Here is a 21,786-nt window from a genome sequence, read left to right as displayed (position 1 = left end):
GCTATCTTGGGGATCCAGGTTGTCCCTCAGTTCTAGCCTTGCTGCCAGACCTAGCACTAGTGTTTGGTACAAACCATAACAAACCTTCCTGTGCTGGGGGATGGGGGAGGACACCCAAAAGTGAAACCCTTTCGCATGGGAACCCAACAAGGCTTAGATGCCCCCAGCCTAGATTTCTGCTCAGTCTCCATCCCAGATCAAATCCGCCTGCCCCAGGTAAGAGATCTCTCTCTCTCTCTCTCTCTCTCCAGACCAGACCCTCAACTCACCACCAACCTCACAGCCTCCCTACTCCCCACAATTCAGAAGGTGGCAAATCTCCAGTGCAGGACCCACCATCCAAGCCCCCAAATCCCCCCAGCTGAGCATCTCTTCCTAGCCTGCCCCCAGCTCAGCACCCAACCCATCAGCCAGATTCCCAAATCCATTCCCTAGTGAGACACCCCATCTAGCCCATTTCCACCAACCTTGCACCCTCCCTGGCCTGATCATCATCTCCCCAACGTACCGGGGCAGGAACCTTCATATCGGGCACCGGGTGCGGGAGGGGCTATTTCGCTGTGACACCTTCCCTCAGTGCGCAGGCGCGGAGCGAGCCTGAGTGCTGGCACCGGGACCCCCCCCCGGCCCGGGATGTCAGCGCTGTGCGATCCCCCGGGGGCAGCGCCGCCAGGGCCTCCCCAGAACCCGGCCCATGGGGCCCACCCGCCGCTCAGGTATAGGGAGCCCCCAAGCAGACCTCCGACTGGGAACCCCCGAGGCCTTGAGTCCCACAGCCCCTCCCCCCGGGCAGGGACCTCTCACTGGGAACCCCAGGAACAGGGATGCCGCATAGGGAAACCTCCAGAGCTACAACCCCTCCCACAGGGACCCTGCCTTCCCTGGCAAAGCCCCCCACAGGGAACTCTCGTCTGGGGTCTTGAACCTATCAACCTTCCTCCTTCCCCACACCCCTTCCTGACTAGATCCCACCTCCCAGGAACAGGGACCCTTTCCCTCCAGCTGCCCAGCAGGAAATCCCCACTGCCCCCTTCACCTGGAGCCCCATAATCCCCACCTCTACCCGGGGAATTTGATCCCCAGCCAGAATCCCCAGGACCCCTCTGCTGTTTGGCAGGGACCTCCCAAGCAGGAAATTCCCCTTTCTCCAGGTTTTGTAGGCCCACAACCCATCTGACCAGGCTATCCAACTGCCCCAGCTAGGTACCTCCCTACCAGGTAGGGACTGATCACAATCCCTTCCTGAAATCCCCTTCTTCTCTAAGTCCTGGAGTCCCATGACAGCTTTATGGGTCTGTTCTCTCCTGAGTCATCAGGTGCTGCTTGATGTTGGGGGAGCAAGGTTTAAAGCCCAGCCCCAGTGGGTTGTAGGATATAATGTAGTTATAATCGACTTCCTAATGCATGAGAAAGGGAACTGCAGGCTGGCGACCCCTTCATAGGATGAATGACTGGCGGCCACTCCAGAATCCTTGGGCCTGCTCTCCCTCTTCCCCTCCCCCCCCACAGTGCAGTGGACCCCCCCCATCTCTCCAGGTGCTAAAACCACGTGGGAGTGAATTTTGGGGTCCCGCATCTTGTGCTCCAGAGCTGAGAATCCTTCTGGGATGTCAGGCTGCTATCTAGATACGTATATATTCTCCATCTCTGCAATATTGCGGTGCCTCACGCTCACTTATCCCTATGGCACCCTTTCCATCCCCACTGTAGCCAGGAACAGAATCCAGGTGCCCTGGTTCTGAGTCAAGTGCCCTACCCACTAGATAGCCCCCCCCCCTCCCCAATAGCATGAGAGCTGGTGATGAGGATGATGGTGAGGAGACTTGGGATCCAGGCTTCAGGGGAGGTTGGAACATACATCCCTGCTTGCAGCCTGATGCTATCTGTGCTTCCCCCTCTTGTTCACAGTTCCCAGGAGCTGGCCCAGGAGATCAAAGCCTTCCTGAGCGGTGTGGACCCTGTGCATGGTAACAAGCTGACCATCAAGGAACATGCCCGCTGTGCCATCCTGCTGCTGCGCAGCCTGCCACCTGCGCGCAGCGCCGTGCTGGACCATCTGCGCAATGTCTTCGATGAGTATGTCTGCACCTACTTGTTGGAGCTGGAGAGCAGTGAGGGAGGGCTGGGTGCCAGGCGGGCTCAGGGGCCCAACCTCGACGACGTTGTGCAAGAGATCCAGAATGTGCTGTCTGAGTTTGTCCGCATGAACCCCAAGGCCTGGGCACCTGTGGTCTCAGCCTGGTCCATAGACCTGATGGGGCAGCTGAGCAGCAAGTACGCAGGGCGGCATGGTGTGCCCCACGCCTCCAGCCTCAATGAGCTGCTGCAGCTGTGGATGTCGTGCAAGGCCACTCGGACGCTGATGGACATCTACACCCAGTGCCTGTCCTCCATGATCAGCACCTGCCCCGATGCCTGTGTGGATGCCCTGCTGGACACCTCAGTGCAGCATTCTCCGCACTTCGACTGGGTGGTGGCTCACATTGGCTCCTCTTTCCCCAACACCATCATCAGCCGCGTCCTCTCCTGCGGCCTCAAGGACTTCTGCGTCCACGGGGCAGCCCCTGTCGACCTGCTCTTCCCCACTGCCGCTGACAAGCGGGTGCCCAAGATTGCCTCGGTGGTGGGCATCCTGGGCCACCTGGCCTCGCGCCACTCAGACAGCATCAAGCAGGAGCTGCTGCGGATGTTCCACGAGAGCCTGGGCCCCGTGCGTGACCAGCAGCAGAAAGCTACAGTGCCCTTCCTGCTGCAGCTGGCCGTCATGTCGCCCATGCTGCTGGGGACTATCTCCTCCGAACTGGTGGACTCCCTCAAGCCGAGCGTGCTGAGCCAGCTGCACCAGCACTTCGCTGCACTGCCCCGCGAGGACTTGGAGAACATGGTGAGCATTGTAGTGCATCTCATCTGCCAGACGTCAGTAGGGGCCTACCGTATCCTGCAGTTCCTGGTCAACACGGCCATGCCAGCCTCGGTCATCACCACCCCAGGGTTGGCCGTCCATGACAGCGTGCGCGAGGCCTGTGACCGCATCATCCAGCTGTTGCTGCTCAACCTGCAGAAGCTGGTGTACAACCGGGGCTCGGCCAGCCTGGGGGACGCCCCGCCCCGGGCTGTGCCCTTCCTGGATGAGCTGAAGGGCCACGTGCGGGAGCTCTGCGTGGAGACGCTGCGGCTAGAGCGCAAGCGCTTCCTGTGGCAGCATCAGCTGCTGGGGCTCCTCTCAGTCTACTGCACTCCCAGCTGCACCACTGACGCCCTCTTCTACTTGCTGACGCTGTCCCGGAGCCAGGAGGAACTGGGCCTGGCCACGCAGCTCTACGCTGTGCTGAGCTCCTGCATGAGCGACCTGCTGCCAGCCACTGTCAAGAAGTGCGTGTGCCAGATCCACATGGGGGGGCTGTCGGAGCAGCACATGGTGCAGCTGTTCCACAACCTGGCCCTGATTGTGCAGTGGGAGGGGGAGGGCCCTGCCTCCATGAGCGCCCAGCTAGGGGCTGTCCTCTCTCTGCACCTCTATGACCTCGGGCAGCTGCTGCTGCATCGCAATCCCGAAGTGGCCGAGGCTGCCTCCCTGCTGCTTTCTGTCTGTCCCTTGCCCCGGACCATCCGGCCGGCTCACTTGCTTGTCATCATCCGTTCAGCCGTGCACCAATTCTTCCTGGTGCTGCACCGCCAGTGCCCCACGGGCATCAGCTACAGCACCCGGCTGCTCTCCCGTCTTAGTGGGGCCTCTCCAGCTGCCATGAAGGCCATCCTGCAGCAACTGGTGGAGGGAGCCCTGCACCCAGGGAATGCTGAGCTCTTTGGAGGCCTGGCCGAGCTGTCTGCTGGGGATGATGCCAGCCTGGAAGGCACCAGGATCTCCCTGTTGGACATCAACCGGCGCTTCACAACTGCCGTCAATTTCTCTGGCAGTGTGTGGTCAGTATTCCATGCCGGGGTGATTGGGCGCGGGCTGAAGCCACCCCAGCCCGCCCGGCGGCAGGAGCCTGAAGAGATTGTGCACAATGTCCAGAACTTCCTGAGCCTGCTGCTGCGCTGCTGCCGGGGCGGGCGCTACGGTGCGCCTGAACCCCCGGCCCACACAGTGGCTGTCAACCCCGAGGCAGCCAAAGCAGTGGCTGTGGTGCTGGTGGAGAGCGTCTGCCCCGACGTCACCAACAGCGAGCTGGGCTGGCCGCCCGAGGAGCACACTCGCAGCACGGTGGAGCGCGACATCCAGATCTGCAGGCGCTTCCGTGACAACCCGCTGCTCTTCCAGCTGCTGCGGCTGGTGGCAGCCGGCCCCCCAGCCCTGTGCTACTGCTCCGTGCTGTTGCGTGGCCTGCTAGCCACCCTCATGGCCCACTGGGAGGCCTCACGTCACGGTGACACCACCAGCTCACCGTGGCACCTGCACGCCTCCTGCGCCCTGGTGGCCTGCATGGCTGAGGGCTCCCTGCTGCCGCCAGTGCTTGGCAACATGCACGAGATCTTCCACCAGCTGGCGCCCTTCGAGGTGCATCTGCTGCTGCTGAGCGTCTGGGACTACATGCGGGACAACAGCCCCCTGCCCCAGAAGTTCACCTTCCAGGCCGATAAGGGGCTCTTCTTCCGCGACTTCTCCCGTGACTGTGACGTTGGGAAGTACCTCTGCGTGCTGCACAGTGTGCTGCACAAGAATATCGACCGCCTGGGGCTGCTGTCAGGGCGCTTCCAGACCTAGCGCTGCCCCCCATCCTAGGACAGTCCTGGACTCCTCCCACGGCACAGCCACCCCTGCCATCTCAGGACAGTCCCAGACTTAGCTCCTGCCTCACTCCTAAGACACTGCAGTGGCTGCTTGAGTGGGGGGGGATGGGACATTTGACTTTTTTTTTTTTTAATCAATTAAGAGTAACTGTAAAATTCTCCCAGGGTTCAGTGAGGGGGTCACGGTACCTCCCACACAGTCGCTGGAGCTGCAGGCAGGAGCTGGTGCAGCTGGCACTGGGGAAACTCCACCCCCTTGTCAGTTTCTCTCAGGGACTGGGAGCTTTAGTTTCTGGTTCCAAGGGGCTTGATGGCCCAGGTTTCGGCTGCCCTGGGGTAGTGAAGGGCCCTGGGCCACCCACAGTGAGGCACTGAGCATGCTCAGCAGGTCCCAAGGCCCCATCAGCTCACTGCAAGTGCTCCCAGGCTGCTGGGCTCTTGTCTCCCCACCCCTTGTGGGGGAATTACAGCAGGGCCACAAGGTCATGTCTCTGCCCTGGGACCCAGCTAGAGAAACTGGCTGGGGGTGGGAAGTGGGGGATACAGATGTGTTCAGTACTTCTGTTCCAGCCCACCTTCTCCCCCCACTCCCTGGTGCTGCTGAGCTGGGCCTGGGTGGATTCTGTTCCTGCTCTATTTTTAGAGCTGCTGTGGACAAGGGGGTCTCAACAGAGCGTAGACACCCAGGGGCCAAAACCAGCCTCCACCTCCATCTACCACTATTGGATGGGCTCTGCTGTGGTTAGCAGGGGCTGTGTGCTGGCGCAGCCTGGTTCAATCATCCTCCGAGCCACCATCTCTCTATTGTCATGGCCGGCAACCACATCCTGCTTTGGGATCAATGGAACAGGAATTGTCTGAAGACTCCAGCTATTCAGGGGGACAAAGGGGTGCCACATCCCACACAGCTCAATCTGCTGTCGCCTTTGCCAATTCCTTCTCCTTTTCAAAATAAAGACTGAGAAGGGACTGTTGCCCCTGCAGTTGGTGTTGGGGGGTGGGGGTAAGGCCCCAGGACCTGCAGCTTGGGGGTTGAGGAAGTTATAGTAAAGGAGCGGAGGCATGTTGGGGGCCTCTGTGTTTGAGAGAGGTGTGCACATGGACTTGGTGTGAGTGGGTTGGGGTTGTGACTGGATGTGTTGCCAGCAGAAGATGGGGTGGGGTGGGGGGCAGGATGCCTGGGTTCCATTCCCAGCTCTGCCTCGCACTGGCTGTGTGATCGCAGGGGCGAGGGGGGGTAGGTATGTGGTGAGGTACGTTGGGGACTGTGTGTGCGGGTGGCAGCGGAAGCCCCCTCCTCCCGCGATGACTGTTTCCTGCCTCTGAGCTGAGCCCCCGTGTGTCTGGGTCACGGGGGAGCGGTAACTTCTGCCCCAGCTGCCTGTTCGGTCCCCCTCAGCATTGCTGGGCTCCCTGGAGCTGGAGGCTCTGTCTCCACGAGGGTGACCCTGCGGAAGTGTCAGCACCCCCAGCTGGCCACGTGCTGCCCGAGCTCAGGAGCCTGGGCCGGCGGTGCGCGGCCCCACAGCGCTCAGGCAGGACTGAGCAGAGCCGGGATCCCTTCGCCAGGGCAGGGGACCCCCTGGGCGTGGGCAGCAGCCGCTGGGCGTCACCTTGGCCTGGGGCCCGGAACATCCGGGCTGTAGCCCAGGGACCTCCCAGAACAGAACGGGACCCGGGCGTCCGGGACCGACATCATTAATATTCATGACCGGGGCGGGGCCTGTACAAATAATTCAGCAACGAGGCGGGCGGGCGGGGCTCAGGCCGCGCCGGGCCAATGGGGAACCGAGCCGTGCTGGCGGGGGTGGTGTGCGGGGTCAGGCTCGATCCAAGATGGCGTCGAAGAGGTGAGAGTGGGGGCCGGCGGGGAACCGGTACCCAGAACCCCCCGGGGCAGGAACCCGCCCCCGCTAGGGCCCCGAATCCCAATCGAGTCCGACCCCGGCCCTGGGTCCCCCGAGACCATCCCCGACCCAGGCCCCCCAAATACCAGCCCGTCCCCCCTCCCCCGCCCGGCCCAGGGCCCCCCGCCAGATACCAGCCTCTGTTCCGCCCCCACCCTAGAGCCCCCCACTACCAACCCCTCCCCCTCCCTAAGCACCCTCCTCTCGGTTCCTGTCCCAGCCCAACTACCCTCTACTTGGCCACCCCCAGAGACCCCCAAATACCAGCTTCTTCCCACACATGCTCTGTGCTCAGCCCCCAGAAACCCTCCCTCAGATATTAGCTCTTCCCCCCCCCCCTTCCCCCAATACCAGCACCCCCAACCAAAGCTCAGGCTGCCCCCTAGACTCCAGCTCTGGTCCGTCCACTGGGGTCCAGCCAGAACCTGCTAACTGCACCCAGGGCAGCTGGTTCAGAGCCTGGGCTGGCAGTGCCCTGGGGCTGTCCACTACCTTCTGCTCCCTTGTCTCCGGGGGGGGGGGGGGTGAGGGGCTTTCAAGTTCCTGAAAATCCCTTCCCACCCCCCGAGCCACTTCTGCCTTTTGCACTGACTGCTGCCCTAAAATCCCCTGTCCCAGCGGATGCTGGGGGCCAGCTCTGGCAGGGAGGGACTGTGGGGGGAGCAGCCCTGGGAGTGGAGGTCTGGGGGCATTGTTCCCCTCCCCAGGATAATGGGAAGCATTAGTCCTGGTGGCAGGGGGCTCGATATTAGGGCTCCAGGGGTGTAGTGGGGCCAGGTAGGAAGGAACGGGTAGGCTCGTGTGGCCAAAGCCCTTCCCTGATCCCTACCTGTGCCAGTGCCCCTCAGTCGTGTCCTGCAGCCCCTGCTATCCCAGCACTGGGCTCCCCATGCACAGTTCTGCTGGGGCCCTTTAGTCCAGACCCGCAGCGCTGGGATTTGCCCTGATGCAGGGGGGAAGAGTTCATGCTGTAACAGGGTGGCTGGTTGGCACCGAGTAGCAAGCCCCATTCACATGGTGCTGCATGGCCCTGCGGCCTGTGTCGCAAGCGCTTCCTGCAGGAAGGTGCCCTTTGCTCCGTGCCAGCGTGAAGGGACCCTGTCCTTCATCTTCTCCCCCTGCTGCATCAGGAGCTGCCCCAGCGAGGGTGACTGCCAGGTAGAACCTCTCCCAGTGCCCCTTGCCTGCATGTCGGAGGGGCCCGTGGGGCAGAGGGACCCAATAGCAGGTCCTTTAATGAGTCCCATGGCTCATCTGGCTCACCTGAGGCTTCTGCCCTGGGAAGTAGGGAAATGGGCTTCTCACAAGAGTCTGGCAGGATGAGGGGCTCTGGCGGCTATGTTTGCCCTGTCCTGAGTGCCAAGTGCTGGAGGTGGGTGCCCCTAGGGCAGGACCTGTGCTGAACTGCCCCCTGCGACCCATGGTGCCCATGTAAGGGGGGCAGTGCTGTCTCTCCTCTCCTGGCACTGGGGCTAACTCTTATGCAGATGCATTAATTCCCCCCAAGTCCCATCCCTGTCCACACACACACACTGGCATTAACCTTAGCAAGGGGCCAATGCTGTCCCTGACTCAGGGCAGGTGCTGGGTACCCTGAAACCAGTGCTGCCCCCTCTGGGAAACCCATGTGCTGGGCTGGGCATTCCCCAGAGCTCGCCTCTTCCGACCCCGGCTCTCTTCCAGGCTGGGGATGGCAGCTCTCACCTGGATGGCTCTTTGCCTCGCTGCTGCCTTTGCTGTGGACAGGAGCAACTTCAAGACATGTGAGCAGAGCTCCTTCTGCAAGTGAGTAGCAGGGCAGGGGCATAGGGCTGAACAAAGCAAAGGGGGAACAGCGAGGGCAGGCAGCAGGAGTGGAGGGGACCGGGCTGGGAGGATCATGGCCCCTAGATGGGACCAGGAGCTGCTGCTCTCTCTGGCCACTCCCCCTTGCAGTGGGTTTCCGTGGGGGGTGGGCTGTTGTGCAGCTCCCAGCCTGGATTTTCCCCCCCAGCTCTCCCCAGGGCAGGGAACAGAGATACAAACAAGCTGTGCTGCTGTTGGGATCTGGAGAGCAGGGAGCCAGGCTGAGCTACTCCCCTGGAGGCTGCACCTGGCGCTGGCTGCTCTAACCCTCCCCCTGTCTCCAGGCGTCAGAGGAGTGTGAAGCCCGGGAGCTCCCCTTACCGGGCACTGCTGGAGTCGCTCCAGCTCAGCCAGGACTCCATGAAACTGCAGCTTGTCAACGAAGTGAATAAGGTGAGGGGGGCCCAGTTCGGGGTGGGGGCTCGAAAGGCCTGTGGCTAAGCTAGGGCCCAGCCCTGAGATGCAGGTCCTGGGTCCGATGAGAGCAGAGGCTGGGTAGGAGTCAGGATTTCTTGGCGGTGCTGGCGGCGTCGCACTGGAAGCTGTTCTGGTACTGTTCAGCAGCAGTGGCAATATTGTAGTTGAGCCATAAGGGGACCTGGTCCCTGAGCCTCCATGCTGCTGGGGGACCCGCTCACCCACAATGAGCAGCATGTTGCATGCATGGTCCTTCTGGACTTCGCAAAGCTCCAGAGCGAGTGGCAGCGTCTAGTGCAGCCAGCAGAGGTACATGACCCTCACGCTCCGGGGCAGGGGCTCGACAGCTCCTTCTCTGGCCTGGTCACATGAGCCGCTGCCTCTGGGCAGCTCAGCTCTGGGGCCAGGGTGTGTGTGGGGGGGCGGGGTCTGTGTGCCCTGGAGTGAGCAGGACACAGTGTGGGTGAGTCCTGGGGGGGTGGCATTAGAGCTGGAGACTAAAGGCTGCCGAGGCCCCAGCTGGTTACTGAGCAGGGACTGGGGTGGCCAGATGAGTTGCGGTGGAGAGGTTGGCAGGAACCCTGTTGGAAAGGACTCAAGCAGGGTAACCCTAGAGCAGCCAGGACACGCAGCCAGACCTCTCTGGAGTCGCCGGTATGTCCCTCAATTCAGTTCCCTCCTATCCGCACGGGTTTGGCACCGCCCCACCATAAATGTGTGTGTGTCTGGGTATGTTGTTTTTAATCTGGACACATCACTTCGGATAACCTGCTAGTCCTCAGCCAGGCCTGGTTTAGCCATTCAGAATACAACTAAAATGTGAATTCATTTAATAATTCTTGTGTACGAAAATCAGTATTTTAGTGGCGTTACGGCACCTTCAGATTTAGGACTAACTACTGCTCCTGGGTTCTTTCTCCAGCTCTGGGAGAGATGTTGGGCCTAATGAGGCAAGGGGACTGGCAACTAGGACTCCTGGGTTCTATTCCCAGTGCTGGGAGGGGAGTGGGAGCCAGTGGGTTGGAGCAGGAGAGCTGGGAGCCAGGACATGCCCCTCCCACCCCGCACAGCAGGATGATGCATGACTCCCCAGCTCTTCAAAGCGATTCCCAGGGTTCCCTCTGGCCAGGGAGACTGGCGTGTCCCCTGTTGGAGGATGCTGGGGGAGGGGAGGCCTTGGGACTGGTGTGAGGCTGACACTAATTCTCCCCAGGTCCCACTCCTGCTGGAGCTGTACGGGCTGCAGGGGAACATGACACGCATCAAGATCAATGAGCTGAGCCCGTTGCGCCCACGTTACGAGGTGCCTGATGTGCTGGTGCGCGACCCACCCACCACCTGGTAAGAGGCCTTACAGGGAGGGGGACCCCCTTTGCTGTGCTTGGGGGAGTTGTGGGGCTTACAGCGGGGGACCCTTGGGCCTGCTCTTCCAGCTGTGCTCCCTGAGTACGCAGATATGGGGGGATGGGCAGGGGGTCCCCCATGGCTCTGGCCCTGCAGGCTAGCGGTGTCCCCTGTCCATATCTCTGCCCTCCATCCCCTCTCTGCTGCCCCCCAGGCTGGCGGTGACGGGCCGGGACGAGAACAGTGTGGAGCTCTCATTGGGCGACTCTGGACACAAACTGATCCTGACAGGGAAGCCGTTCCGCATGGACCTGCTGCACGGGCGGGAGCTGGTGCTGAGCATCAACCCCCGTGGGCTGCTGCACTTTGAGCACCTGCGGCATCGGAAGGACTCGTGAGTACCAGGGGGAGGGGAGCTCAGCTCTGGGCCTCTCCAGCCCGTAGCCCTGGCAGCTGTGAGTGCCTCCCTGCAGGTGGGGCTGTGTCCCTGAGAGCCACCAGGGTTCTGATCCCTGAGGGGTGACCAGCTTCCATTCAGCTTAGTGCGCTCAATCTAAGCCTCTCCCGGCAGGGGGCATATAGGGGGCTGGGCCAGTGCGGTGGCTGCAGGGAGAGCTCCCAGCTACTCCAGCCCTGGCCTCTCCCAGCAGGGGGGGCACTGTAGTGAGGCAGCGTCCATGTTCAAGCTGTTGATGAACAGCCCAAACCCCTCGATTTCTTCTCTTTGGAGACCCTGGTTGGGGGCTGGTTTCAAGGCTGGTCGCTGGGGGGCTGGAGGGGGCAGGGGCTGGGACCCAGCCCCTTGCTGTGACTCTGTTAGGAGGCACAGCTGGGAGGGGGAGCAGTCCCTGCTGCATCTGTTGTGCTCCTTGGGGCGCAGGGCCTGGTGAGGGGCAGGTGAAGGGGGGGGCGGGGATCTCTCTGTCTGGAATTCCATGCACTGACTCTCGCTGTTTCTGTTTTGTTGGTTGTGCCTCCCCCGGCCCCAGTTTCTCGGATAAAGTTAGTAGCTCGGTCGGTAGCTTGTGGGATAAGATCAAGAGCCTTTTCTATAGGTAAATCCACAGCTTCTGCTACTGTCTCTGACCCCCACAACCCGCCCGTAGCCGGGGGCTGTAGTAGTACAGCTGGGGAGCCCTGGGACCAATCCCTTCCTCCTCCCACCGTGTCCAGATTTGGGGAGCCCTGGGGCTGATCCTCCCCCCTCCTCTAATCCCAGGGGGATGGTGTTCACCCACTGCCTCATTGTCTGGGGAGGGGTTGCTCCCTCTGAGCACTCCCCAGACCCTCAGTGACTTAATCCCTACCCCGGTGGCAGGCTGTGCCAGGCAGGCAGGACACACACAGGGAGGGAGCCGGCAGGTGCATGGGACCCCCTAGCTGCTCAGGGCAGGGGCCTGCCTGGGCAGCCACCTGCAGGAGCTAGGGGAAGGTAACATGGGGGCTCTGTGGACTTGGACAGGTAGAATCTGTTTGTGGGTTGTTTCCTCCCAGGGGGCAGGTTGGGGAGGGGCTTTGTCCCCCTGGGGGCCAGGCAGGGCAGGGGGGTGGGCCAGGGAGGGGCTGTGTCTCCTGCGGGAGGAAGGAGTGGGGATCAGGTGGGGAGAGGGTCTGTGCCCTGCCCCAGGGGCCATGCAGGGGGAGTGGCTGTATCCGGGGGGTGGTGGTGGCGGCAGGGACAGGTGAGCCTAGCCCTGCCCCCCTCAGGCTGAATCCAATCTTCCAATGAATGCTGTCAGGGAAGGGGCTGCCCTGGGGCTGGGAGACACCTGGCACTGTCCCCTCCCTCACCGTGGTATTGTAGCCCCAATCTGAGACTCTCTGAACCCCCTTTACACCGTTGTATGCCCCAGCCGTCTAGCTCCATAGGACCCTGCTGGTGGCGGGATGCTTGCTCTCCCTTTGGGCGATGAGACCTGCCCCGAGTATGTTAGCAGGGGGACCCAGCCCCCTGGACTGTGGAGCGTCAGGATGGGGGCAGCACCCTCCCTGGCATAGAGGGAAGGCTCTGCCCGGAGGGAGAGAGTCAGGTCAGGGGGCTCCCTGCAGAGTCTGGGTGCATCTAGGCTGGGCTGTCCCCTCTCACCCCCCGTCCCCGCTAACCTGGTGCCAGCCTGTGCGTGAGTGATTCCTGCTTCTAGAGACTAACGGTGCCTGCCTGCCCTGGAGATGCTGCTGTGCCCAGCTTGGGACGTCATCCCTGGCGCTGCCGTGCCCTAGTGGTGCCCGGGGCAGGTGCTGAGCCGGCTTTTCTTCCCTCTGCCTCTTTCAGAGAGGAGCCAAAGGAGTCAGCCCCAAAGGACGGGGCAGCCGGGGAGGAGACCGAGCCAGCTCTGCCTGGGGACCAGGAGTCCAGTGAGAAGAGCACAAAGGTGTGTGAAAGAGAAGGGGACTCGTGTGGAGCAGGGGGTGGGGGCCCTGTGCAGAGACTCAGGGGGCTGTGGTTGGTAGGACTTGTATGGCGGAGGGGGTAGAGCCTCTGTGGGAGGGGGTAGCTGAACAGTAACTGGGTGCAAAGGCACGTAGAGGACTTGCCTACCGTGCCCCATGCATGTGGAGGCTGGCCTGTTCCCCCAGAAGGGTTCCCCGTGGATGTGAATGGGAGCTTGGGGGCACCCATACTCTTCCCTGCAGCTCCCCTGTCTAACTTCCATTCCACTCAGTCAGAGGAGGTGTCGGACGGGCCGAACCGGGCTGAAGAGGAGCTGGGTTCCTGGGAAGAGACGTTCAAGACCCACACAGACAGCAAGCCCAATGGTGAGAGCCATCCTGACCCCACCGTTGGGTAGTGTGGGGCTAGACGGGCCAATTATTCTGATCTGGAGTGTGGGGGTTACTGAGCTAGACGGGCCAATTGCTCTGATCGGGGCGGGTGGGAGTGTTACTGAGCTAGATGGGCCCACTGGTCTGACCCAGAGAGGGTGTTACTGGGCTGGACAGGCCCATTGGTTGGAGGAGACCAATGCCCATGCCTACCTTGCCCCATAGAGCCTTTTGCTGTGGTGACACTGGGAGTGACGCTGGGCCCCAGCCTGCACAGCCAGCATGGGGGCATCGTGCTGAGGCAAGGAGGTCCCTTTCTGGGCAGGGCCTGGCAGTGCCATGCTGCCCCAGACCCCATGGGCTGCTGAGAGCTGCAGCGTTATCACAACCCTCTCATTCCAGGGCCGACCTCGGTGGGGCTGGATTTCTCGCTGCCTGGCTTTGAGCACGTCTATGGGATCCCGGAGCACGCCGACAACCTGCGCCTGCGCACCACTGAGTGAGGAGGGGGCCCATTGGCGCTGCGGGGGGTTCTGTGCCTGTCTGGGCCCATGGGCGATGTAGGGGTGCTGCTCCTGTTGGGGCTGGGGGGAGAGGAGGCTGAGGGACTGTTGGGGGACGGGATGCTGTTCCTCTCAGGGTTGAGGATGGGAGGGGCAGGGCAGTGACCTGACGTGTCCCCGCAGGGGGGGTGACCCGTACCGCCTCTACAACCTGGATGTATTCCAATATGAGCTGTACAACCCCATGGCACTGTATGGCTCCGTGCCGCTCCTGCTGGCCCACAACACCCAGCGCACCCTGGGCATCTTCTGGCTCAATGCCGCCGAGACCTGGGTGGACATCAGCTCCAACACAGCTGGCAAGGTATGGGGGCACTGGCTCCTGCTGGGCTGGCAGGGCAGGATTCAGAAATTGTCTCCTGGGGGGATAGTGTGTGTGGGGGTAGTTCCAAACGGGGGGAAGGAAGGTGGTTCCAGTGAGGTACTGCGTGGGGATGGCTCTGGGTGGAGGGGTTGGAGGGGGACAGTGGGGGAGCGGGTACTCCCCTACCCCCCATTGCTGATGACTCCCCCTGCAGACACTGTTTGGGAAGATGCTGGATTACATGCAGGGAGGCGGCGAGACTCCCCAGACCGATGTGCGCTGGATGTCGGAGAGCGGCATCATCGATGTCTTTCTGCTGCTGGGGCCTGCGCCCACCGATGTCTTCAGGCAGTACACAGCCCTGACTGGTACAGGCCAGGGAGGGGGAGTTACCCAGCCCTGATGGGTATAGGTGGTGGGGAGAGGGGGATACAAGGCCCTGGTGGGTACAGGCCAGTGGGTGGGGGTACGTGGCCCTGGTGGGTATAGGCCAGGGGAGGGGTTATGCGGCCCTGACGGGTACAGGAGGAGGGAAGAGTTTACGCGGCCCTGATGGGTACAGAGAAGTGGGGATGGGGTTATGTGACCCTGATGGGTCCGTGGGGGTGGCGGGGAGGGCTGTGTCAGGCCAGGCTGGGGGGTCTCTACACAGCCCTGTCAGGGGATCTGGGTGCAAGGGAAAGGTGGCTCCATGGGGTGGGTGGGGCGCCCCATGTATTGATTCCTATTTCCCCCAGGCACACAGGCCCTGCCCCCGCTCTTTGCCATGGCCTATCACCAGAGCCGCTGGAACTACAATGACGAGGAGGACGTGGCTGCCGTGGATGATGGCTTCGACATGCATGACATCCCCTGCGATGTGATCTGGCTGGACATTGAGCACACCAACGGCAAGCGCTACTTCACCTGGGACCCCAACAAGTTCCCCCAGCCCCGCAACATGCTGGGGCGCCTGGCCGCCAAGAGACGCAAAGTGAGAACCCCACCAGTTCCCGCCCCGACTTCTCTGGCACCCACCCACTGATCCCTCCCAAACCCGACTTCTCCGGCGCCTGCTCCCCAACGTGCACCCCCTAACCCGACCCGACTTCTCTGGCGGCCACCCACCAATGCCCCCCCCCCCCCCCCCCCCAAACCCGACTACTCCGGCACCTGCCCACCAACCCCAACCTCCAATCCCCCCCCAACCCTGACCCAACTTCTCCAGCACCCACCCACCAACGTCCCCCTGACCCTACCCTGCCGGGACCTGCCCACCAACGCGCGCCCCCCCCACCCGACTTCTCCGGCGCCCGCTCACCAATGTCCCTCTCCGACCCGACTTCTCCGGTGCCCGTCCACCAATACCTCCCTGACCCTACCCTGCCGGTGCCTGCCCAGCAATGCCCCCCCCCCCCCCCCCCAACCTGACCCCACCGGCGCTCCCCCAAGCCAACTTCTCTGTGCCCACCCAGCAAGGCGCCTGCCCCAACCCGACTTCTCTGGTGCACACTCACCAACACCCCCCTCCCCGACCCCGCCAGCGCCCACCTGCACTCCCCGGGGCTACTTCACTGGGGACCTCAGTCGGTTCCCCCAGCCCTGCAGCGTCCTGGGCCAAGAGATAGAAGGGGAGATGTCCCCACCACCTTGAACCACTGGGGTGGCTGCCGGTAGGAGGCCCTCTGTGAGGTCCCTGCAGGGGTACATGGCCATGAGCCCAGCCTGAATGGCAAGGAATGCCCTGCCCTGCCTGACCCCCCCCCCTCGGACTGTGGGGGTGCCCGGTTCAAGTCTCTGGCCCCTCCCCCCAGATGGTGTCCATTGTGGACCCGCACATCAAGGTGGACAGCGGGTACCGGGTCCACAACGAGATCCGCTCCCGTGGCTTCTATGTCAAGACCAAGGATGGCAGCGACTATGAAGGCTGGTGCTGGCCAGGTGAGCTGGGGATGCTGTTAGGATGGGGGACAGGGCTGTGGCCCGGGACAGGGTCGGGGTGGGGCTGGCCAGGAGAGGGTGCCTGGCAGAGTGCTAGGCATGGAGTCCCTAGGGTTTCACTAATCCTCCCATTTTCTCCCCCCCTCCCCTCCCCCCCCAGGCTCGTCTGGCTACCCTGACTTCACCAACCCTGAGATGCGTGCCTGGTGGGCCAGCATGTTCTCCTACGACCAATATGAGGTAGGGTGGAAGTGGGGCCATGGGCGGGAAGTGGGGCCATGGGGTGAGCTGTCCCCACACTCAGGTTGGGGGTCCAGCATTGGGCTGTCCCTTGACTCAGCAGCTTTTCCCAGGTGGGGCAGGAGGACTGGGGTGCTGCCTGTGTCTCATTGCCCCCCCATCCCCCAGGCCTCCATGGAGAACTTGTACGTTTGGAACGACATGAATGAACCATCCGTGTTCAACGGCCCCGAGGTGACCATGTACAAAGACGCCCTGCACGAGGGCGGCTGGGAGCACCGCGACCTGCACAACCTCTACGGCTTCTACGTGGTGAGGGGGTGGGGAGCACTTGGGGGGCACTGCCACCTGTACAACCTTCTATGTGGTGAGGCGGCCTGGGGGGGAGGGGGGGAGGGGGCACTGCCACCTGCACAACCTTCTACGTGGTGAGGGGACCCTGGGGGGCACAGCCATCTGCACAACCTTCTACATGGTGTGGGGAGGCACCAGGAGTGTTGGGAGCTCAAGAGCCTGTGGGGGGAGGGTTGGCCCATGGCTCGGGGATAGGGAAGTCACCCCCATGGTGAGATCCCAATGAGGGGGGTTCCCAGTGGGGGAAGAGTGTCACTCACCTGGGGTTGGGGATTGCAACCCCATGATAGGCTCCCAGGGGGATGGGGTTTCCCTAAGGAGTGGGGAGGTCCCAGTTGGAGAAAGGTGTTGGCAGACTCTGCCCGTCACCCTCACAGGGTCTCTTTTCCCTCCGGCAGCAAATGGCAACAGCACAGGGACTGGAGCAGCGCTCGGGGGGCCTTGAGCGCCCCTTCGTGCTGAGCCGTGCCTTCTTTGCCGGCTCCCAGCGCTACGGTGAGTGTGTGCGGGGGGGCGGCGCTCTGACCCCAGGCGCCCTTGCGGGGGCAGGTAGTGAAGAGGTTGTGATGGTTTTCAGGGGACCCAGGACTGAGACTGTGAGCTAGGATAATGGAAACAAAAGGGTCCCACACAAACCAGAAGCAGCACCCACTTTCTTGAGACACGTCGCAGGCTGATCTCCTGGCGAAAGCCCTTTCGCTCACCCTGAATATCCTTTGCAGCCTTTCAACCAAGGCTGGTTGTGATCATTTTAATGAATGTGATTGCACTGCCCAATTGCTTCCTACATGAAGGAGAAAGGGGGGGCTTCTTGCCACCTTTTATCCCCCAAATTTCCTTGTCTGTCCCCAGGGTCACCCCATGGCAGTGTGCCACCTCCCTGTTGATTTCACATCCCTCCCCCCTCTTGACTTCATACGCAATCGGGGCTTCTGCAGCGTTGGTTTACAATGCTCCATTTACATGCTGCCCATAAGCCAGGTGAATGCACACCTGCTATGGTGGAAAGCTGTTGGGCAGCTCTGCCTGGGTACCGCCTGGCAGACGGCGTGGTCAGTATTCACAGGTATCTCCCGTCGTATCTCCATACGTTTCACACCAATAGCAATGACTAGTCTGAGCCTGGCTTTCATTTAAGACCTGGCACGAGTATTTTTGGTGCACCAGACTGCACATCCCAGGGTCAGGGGAGTCTTGTAACCCCCTTGAGCACAGGGGACTGCTCTGTCCTTACTCCTTTCTCTGGCGCCCACCCCCTCGCAGGCGCGGTGTGGACGGGAGATAACGCGGCCGAGTGGGACCACTTGAAGATCTCCATCCCCATGTGCCTGAGCCTGGCCCTGGCAGGCATCTCCTTCTGCGGTGGTGAGTGTGTGCATGGGGCAGGGCTTGCCTTGGCTGCTGGCCTTGGCTGCTCTCCTTCCAGGCTGTGGCTGAGGGCTAGGGGTTGGCAGGACAGGGAGGTGGGGGGCAGTTGGGGGTCAGACTGGTCACTCCTACCTTGGCACTGTCTCTGTGGATTGGGGGCCTGAGGGGCTTAGGGTCAGGCTTTCACCTCTGGTGCTGGGCGGAGCAGGTGGGGTGTAGGGGTCAGACTGGGCTCTTTCCACAGCCCCATCTCTTAGGGGGCAGGAGGAAGGTTGGTGGGGGACATTGGGGACTGGGGTCAGACCAGGCACTCAACTTGGCCCTGTCTGTCCTGCTGCAGCTGATGTGGGTGGCTTTTTCAAGAGCCCGGATGCGGAGCTGCTGGTGCGCTGGTACCAGGTTGGCGCCTACCAACCCTTCTACCGAGCCCATGCCCACCTGGACACTGTACGGCGTGAGCCCTGGCTGTTTGGGGAGGAGAACAAAGCCCTGATCCGTGCTGCCGTCCGCCAGCGCTATGCCCTGCTGCCCTACTGGTACACAACCTTCTACCACAGCTACCGCTCTGGCCAGCCTGTCATGAGGTGAGCAGAGGTTGGAGGATAGAAATCTTGGGGCACAGGCATCGCTGGATAGTGCGGGAGCTCTTGGGCTGGGTAGTTGGGGGGCTCTAGGGTCAGGGACATGGCTGGGGATGGAGTGGGAGCACTACTGGAGAAGGCACTGCTGGGGACAGTGTGGGACCTCTTGGGGTGAGGGCATGGCTGGGGATGGAGTTCGGGGAGGCGTTGCTGGGTAATGGGGGTGGCTCGGGGCAGGGGCACTGCTTGTAACAGAGTGCAGGAGCTTGAGGGGCTCATGGGGGTCAGGGTCTGGTCTCCCCCTCATGCCCTGCTCTGTTCCAGGCCGCTCTGGGTGGAGTACCCTGACGACGTCACCACCTTCAGCATTGATGACCAGTTCCTGATTGGTGAGTGCCCAGCCCATGGGGATCCCTGGCTGGGGGGTAGGTGCTGCCTTCCCCTTCTCTCCCCCTCCCACTCCATGTCCTAGCTGCTGCTGACTTTGCTGTGTCCTCCCCCCAGGTAATGCATTGCTGGTCCACCCAGTGACAGAGCAGGGAGCCCATGGCGTGCAGGTCTACCTGCCTGGCAAAGGAGAGGTGAGGAGGGAGGTGGCTTGTGGTGGAAGGGCAGCAGGATGCTGAGAGCTATGGGGCACTGGCTGTTGGTATCCCCTGTAACTTCTCCTCTCTTGGCAGGTTTGGTATGATGTCCACTCGCACCAGAAGCACCATGCCCCCCAGACGCTTTATGTGCCTGTCATCATGAGCAGTGTGAGTCATGGAGGGGCATCCCCACTGGGAAATGGGACAGGGGGCCTTCACTTCTAGGGGGCTGTGGCTCTGATCCAGCTCCAGGTTAGAGGGGTTGGCTGGCTCAGTGGGTGAGCGATGGGACACGGGGCCTTTCCCCTCCAGGGACATGGCTTCGATCCAGCCCTGAGGGGCAGCCCTGGCTAGGGCCACTGACCACTCCTCTCCCTGCAGATCCCTACGTACCAGCGGGGCGGGAGCATTGTGCCGCGGAAGGAGCGGGTACGCCGCTCATCGGACTGCATGTACCGTGACCCCTACACACTCTACGTGGCACTCAGCCCCCAGGTGAGTGATGCAGGGCCCCAAGGTGGGGGTTTTCTAGTAACCCTGCCACTATTTACCAGCTTCTGTCTCCACACAGGGTACAGCAGAAGGAGATCTCTTCATTGACGATGGGCACACGTACAACTTCGAGAGCAAGGCCCAGTACCTGCACCGCCACTTCAGCTTTGCCAGCAACACTCTGACAGCCAGGTACCCACATGGTGCCGGCCTGTTACTGGTGCCGCACCTCTCCTCCTCCTCTCCCCCCCAGCGCTGGGCTGCCACCCCACCCTGTCCCACCTTGATGCTGGTACCCATGCCGCACCAGCGCAATGCTGACACCCCTCTTCACAAATGGCACCAGCCCACAATTCCTCCCAGACTGCCAGGTAGCCTCCCTTCCCCCCACCTACAGTGCTGGCCTAGCAGTGCTGCCCACCCTGGACAGCCTGGCTCTGCCCCCTATCTGGCAGCCTCTGACCCCCAGGCTCTGTCCCCTTTTCTAGATCGGCAGATTCCAAAGGCGTCTTCGAGAGCCCAGCCTGGATTGAGCGGGTGGTGATCCTGGGAGCAGGGAAGCCAGCCGCAGTCTTCCTCAGACAACCTGGTGAGTGGGGGCACAGGGCCAAGGGCCCTCTGGACTTCCTGGTCCAGTCATGGGGGATGGCAGTAAATGTCCTGTGGGGGTTGGGTCCAAGTTGTGGGGTGGGGAAGAGTGCTCCAGGGAACTCTCCTTTCTAATGGCCGCCCCTCCTGCAGGTATGGTTGATACACGCCTGGATTTCCAGCATGAGCCGGAGACCTCTGTCCTGACTCTCCGCAAACCTGGCATCAACATCGGAGCCGATTGGAGCATCTCCCTGCGATAATGCCGTACCGTGGGGGTGGAGGGGGGGGCTTGGAGTGAAGGATGATGCTCCCCCACCCTCCCCCCAGCCTTCACAGGCAGGAATGGGGCCTTGAGCCAGCAGTACCCCACTCTTCTCTCTGTATCTCAGGGCTGGTCTCCTCTGAGAAGGGCAGACAGGGGAGTTCTGACACCACCACCACCCCCAGCCCTCACAGTGTAGGGGCGGCAGGGAGGTGGGAGTGTCCAGCCCCTACCATCCTTATCTTTCTCTGAGCTGCTTCATAGACTAATTTCTAGCAATATTTGCTCCTGGTTCTGAATGACAAATCTTTGGGCTGGGAGCCAGGTTGGTGTGTTACTGTCCTACACCCCTTGCTGATCAGAGGCCCCTCCTAGTAGAGGTGGGAGTGGGAGCAGCTGCCCAGTCACCAAGTTCTTCAGAAACATTTAGGTGCCCTGGCACAAAAGTGGGACCAAACACTTTGGCTGGCCTGATCCTTTGACACCCCCCTTCCTGCCCTAGAGGGACTCACTACTTCTCTCTCACACACTTCTTGCTGCCCTTCCTCTAGGGGTGGTGCCCCATCTAACTCAGCCTGTCCCCTAAGCAATGCTGCTGGACCAGAAGCAAATTTTGGAATGTGCAGGGAGCCTCCCTGTATCCCACCACTGGGGTGGGAGGGCACCCCCACCTTCCTGCAGCCCCTGCCCCCATCCCATGGTGGGGGGAGGGGCGGGGCAGGTGGTGCGCTGCCCCTGCGGCTGGGAAGGGGAGGGTTCTGCTGTTTCAGGTATGGATGACAGCAACTCATTGTCGCTTGTATTTATAGTGGTGAGGGAGCAGATGGATCATGTGGCATTGGGGATCAGAATCCAGACTGGGCAAGGGGAAGAACTAGCTGCGTCTTGGCTCACAGTGAGAGCTAACGGTGCCTCTCAAGCTGCTAGGACTGGGCCTAAAGGCAGCCTCGTCCCCTCTCCCAGCAGGAGAAGAGTGACAGTGAGGGGTAATGGCGGGAGTATTCATCCCTACGCCCTCCCTCGGCTCTTGCAATGTTGCTGTCCCTGCCCTGCCACTGTCCAGGTGCCTGTGGGGTAGCATTCCTTGCACAGAGGGGCAGAGCTGGCACTGGCATGTCTTTTTATTCCCAAACTGCCTCCTCCCCCCAGATGACTGGACAGACAGAGCCACGGGTGGCCTGGCCCTGCAAGGGGCGAAGCAGTCATTGACTTCATGTTTTGATAAAAGATGAACAATAAAAAGAGAGGAAAAAAAAAAAGTGATGTTCTGGGTGTCTCGGCTGGGTGTGGTGGCTCAGAAACTGCAATTGTCCCAACTCTGGTTGGCTCTATCCCCTGCCACCTGTGCCTCAGAGACTCTTCCTCCCCCTATCACCCCAGCTCTACACCCCCACCCCCCTGCCTCCGGCTGGTGCCTCAGGACCCCTTCCTGCCCCCATCACCCCAGCTCTGCCCCAGGAACCCCTCCCCCGCTATCATGCTGGCTCTGGCTACTCCTGGGATTGACAGCTCAG

The 21,786-nt window shown here is 61.7% G+C and overlaps 2 protein-coding genes across 3 annotated transcripts; both read left to right on the top strand.

Annotated features, from left to right (window-relative positions):
• The first annotated feature begins 591 nt into the window (after positions 1–591).
• On the top strand, positions 592–5,708 carry INTS5 (integrator complex subunit 5). The gene is made up of 2 exons (XM_054035124.1): positions 592–716; positions 1,909–5,708. Exons 1-2 carry the CDS (start codon positions 634–636, stop codon positions 4,706–4,708), a joined length of 2,883 nt encoding a protein of 960 aa, XP_053891099.1. The 5' UTR covers positions 592–633; the 3' UTR covers positions 4,709–5,708.
• Positions 5,709–6,552: 844 nt separating this feature from the next.
• Positions 6,553–21,521, top strand: GANAB (glucosidase II alpha subunit). Of its 2 annotated transcripts, XM_054034329.1 has the most exons (25): positions 6,553–6,584; positions 8,325–8,426; positions 8,771–8,879; positions 10,117–10,244; positions 10,462–10,641; positions 11,237–11,302; positions 12,520–12,619; positions 12,911–13,004; positions 13,413–13,509; positions 13,697–13,877; positions 14,092–14,245; positions 14,615–14,850; positions 15,671–15,797; positions 15,958–16,037; positions 16,206–16,349; positions 16,790–16,886; positions 17,655–17,756; positions 18,100–18,343; positions 18,665–18,729; positions 18,845–18,921; positions 19,021–19,095; positions 19,309–19,422; positions 19,499–19,611; positions 19,908–20,008; positions 20,161–21,521. In XM_054034329.1, the coding sequence occupies exons 1-25, from the start codon at positions 6,571–6,573 to the stop codon at positions 20,268–20,270; spliced, it is 2,910 nt and encodes a 969-aa protein (XP_053890304.1). In that variant the 5' UTR covers positions 6,553–6,570; the 3' UTR covers positions 20,271–21,521. The 2 variants fall into 2 exon arrangements, with proteins under 2 accessions (XP_053890304.1, XP_053890303.1); XM_054034328.1 differs by lacking the exons at positions 6,553–6,584; positions 11,237–11,302.
• The last annotated feature ends 265 nt before the right edge of the window (positions 21,522–21,786 follow it).

The sequence above is a fragment of the Malaclemys terrapin genome, chromosome 7 (assembly GCF_027887155.1).
Source record: "Malaclemys terrapin pileata isolate rMalTer1 chromosome 7, rMalTer1.hap1, whole genome shotgun sequence".
In the NCBI taxonomy this organism is placed as follows: domain Eukaryota; kingdom Metazoa; phylum Chordata; order Testudines; family Emydidae; genus Malaclemys; species Malaclemys terrapin.
This window is presented reverse-complemented; position numbering and strand designations above follow the sequence as displayed.

Excerpts from the sequence above, each read along its gene's own strand:
- INTS5 (XM_054035124.1), top strand. The coding sequence starts at position 634 with ATGTCAGCGCTGTGCGATCCCCCGGGGGCAGCGCCGCCAGGGCCTCCC. Across the intron at positions 717-1,908 it reads GGGGCCCACCCGCCGCTCAG|TTCCCAGGAGCTGGCCCAGG; the intron begins GTATAGGGAGCC and ends TCTTGTTCACAG.
- GANAB (XM_054034329.1), top strand. Across the intron at positions 13,510-13,696 it reads CTGCGCCTGCGCACCACTGA|GGGGGGTGACCCGTACCGCC; the intron begins GTGAGGAGGGGG and ends GTGTCCCCGCAG. Across the intron at positions 16,038-16,205 it reads TCTCCTACGACCAATATGAG|GCCTCCATGGAGAACTTGTA; the intron begins GTAGGGTGGAAG and ends CCCATCCCCCAG.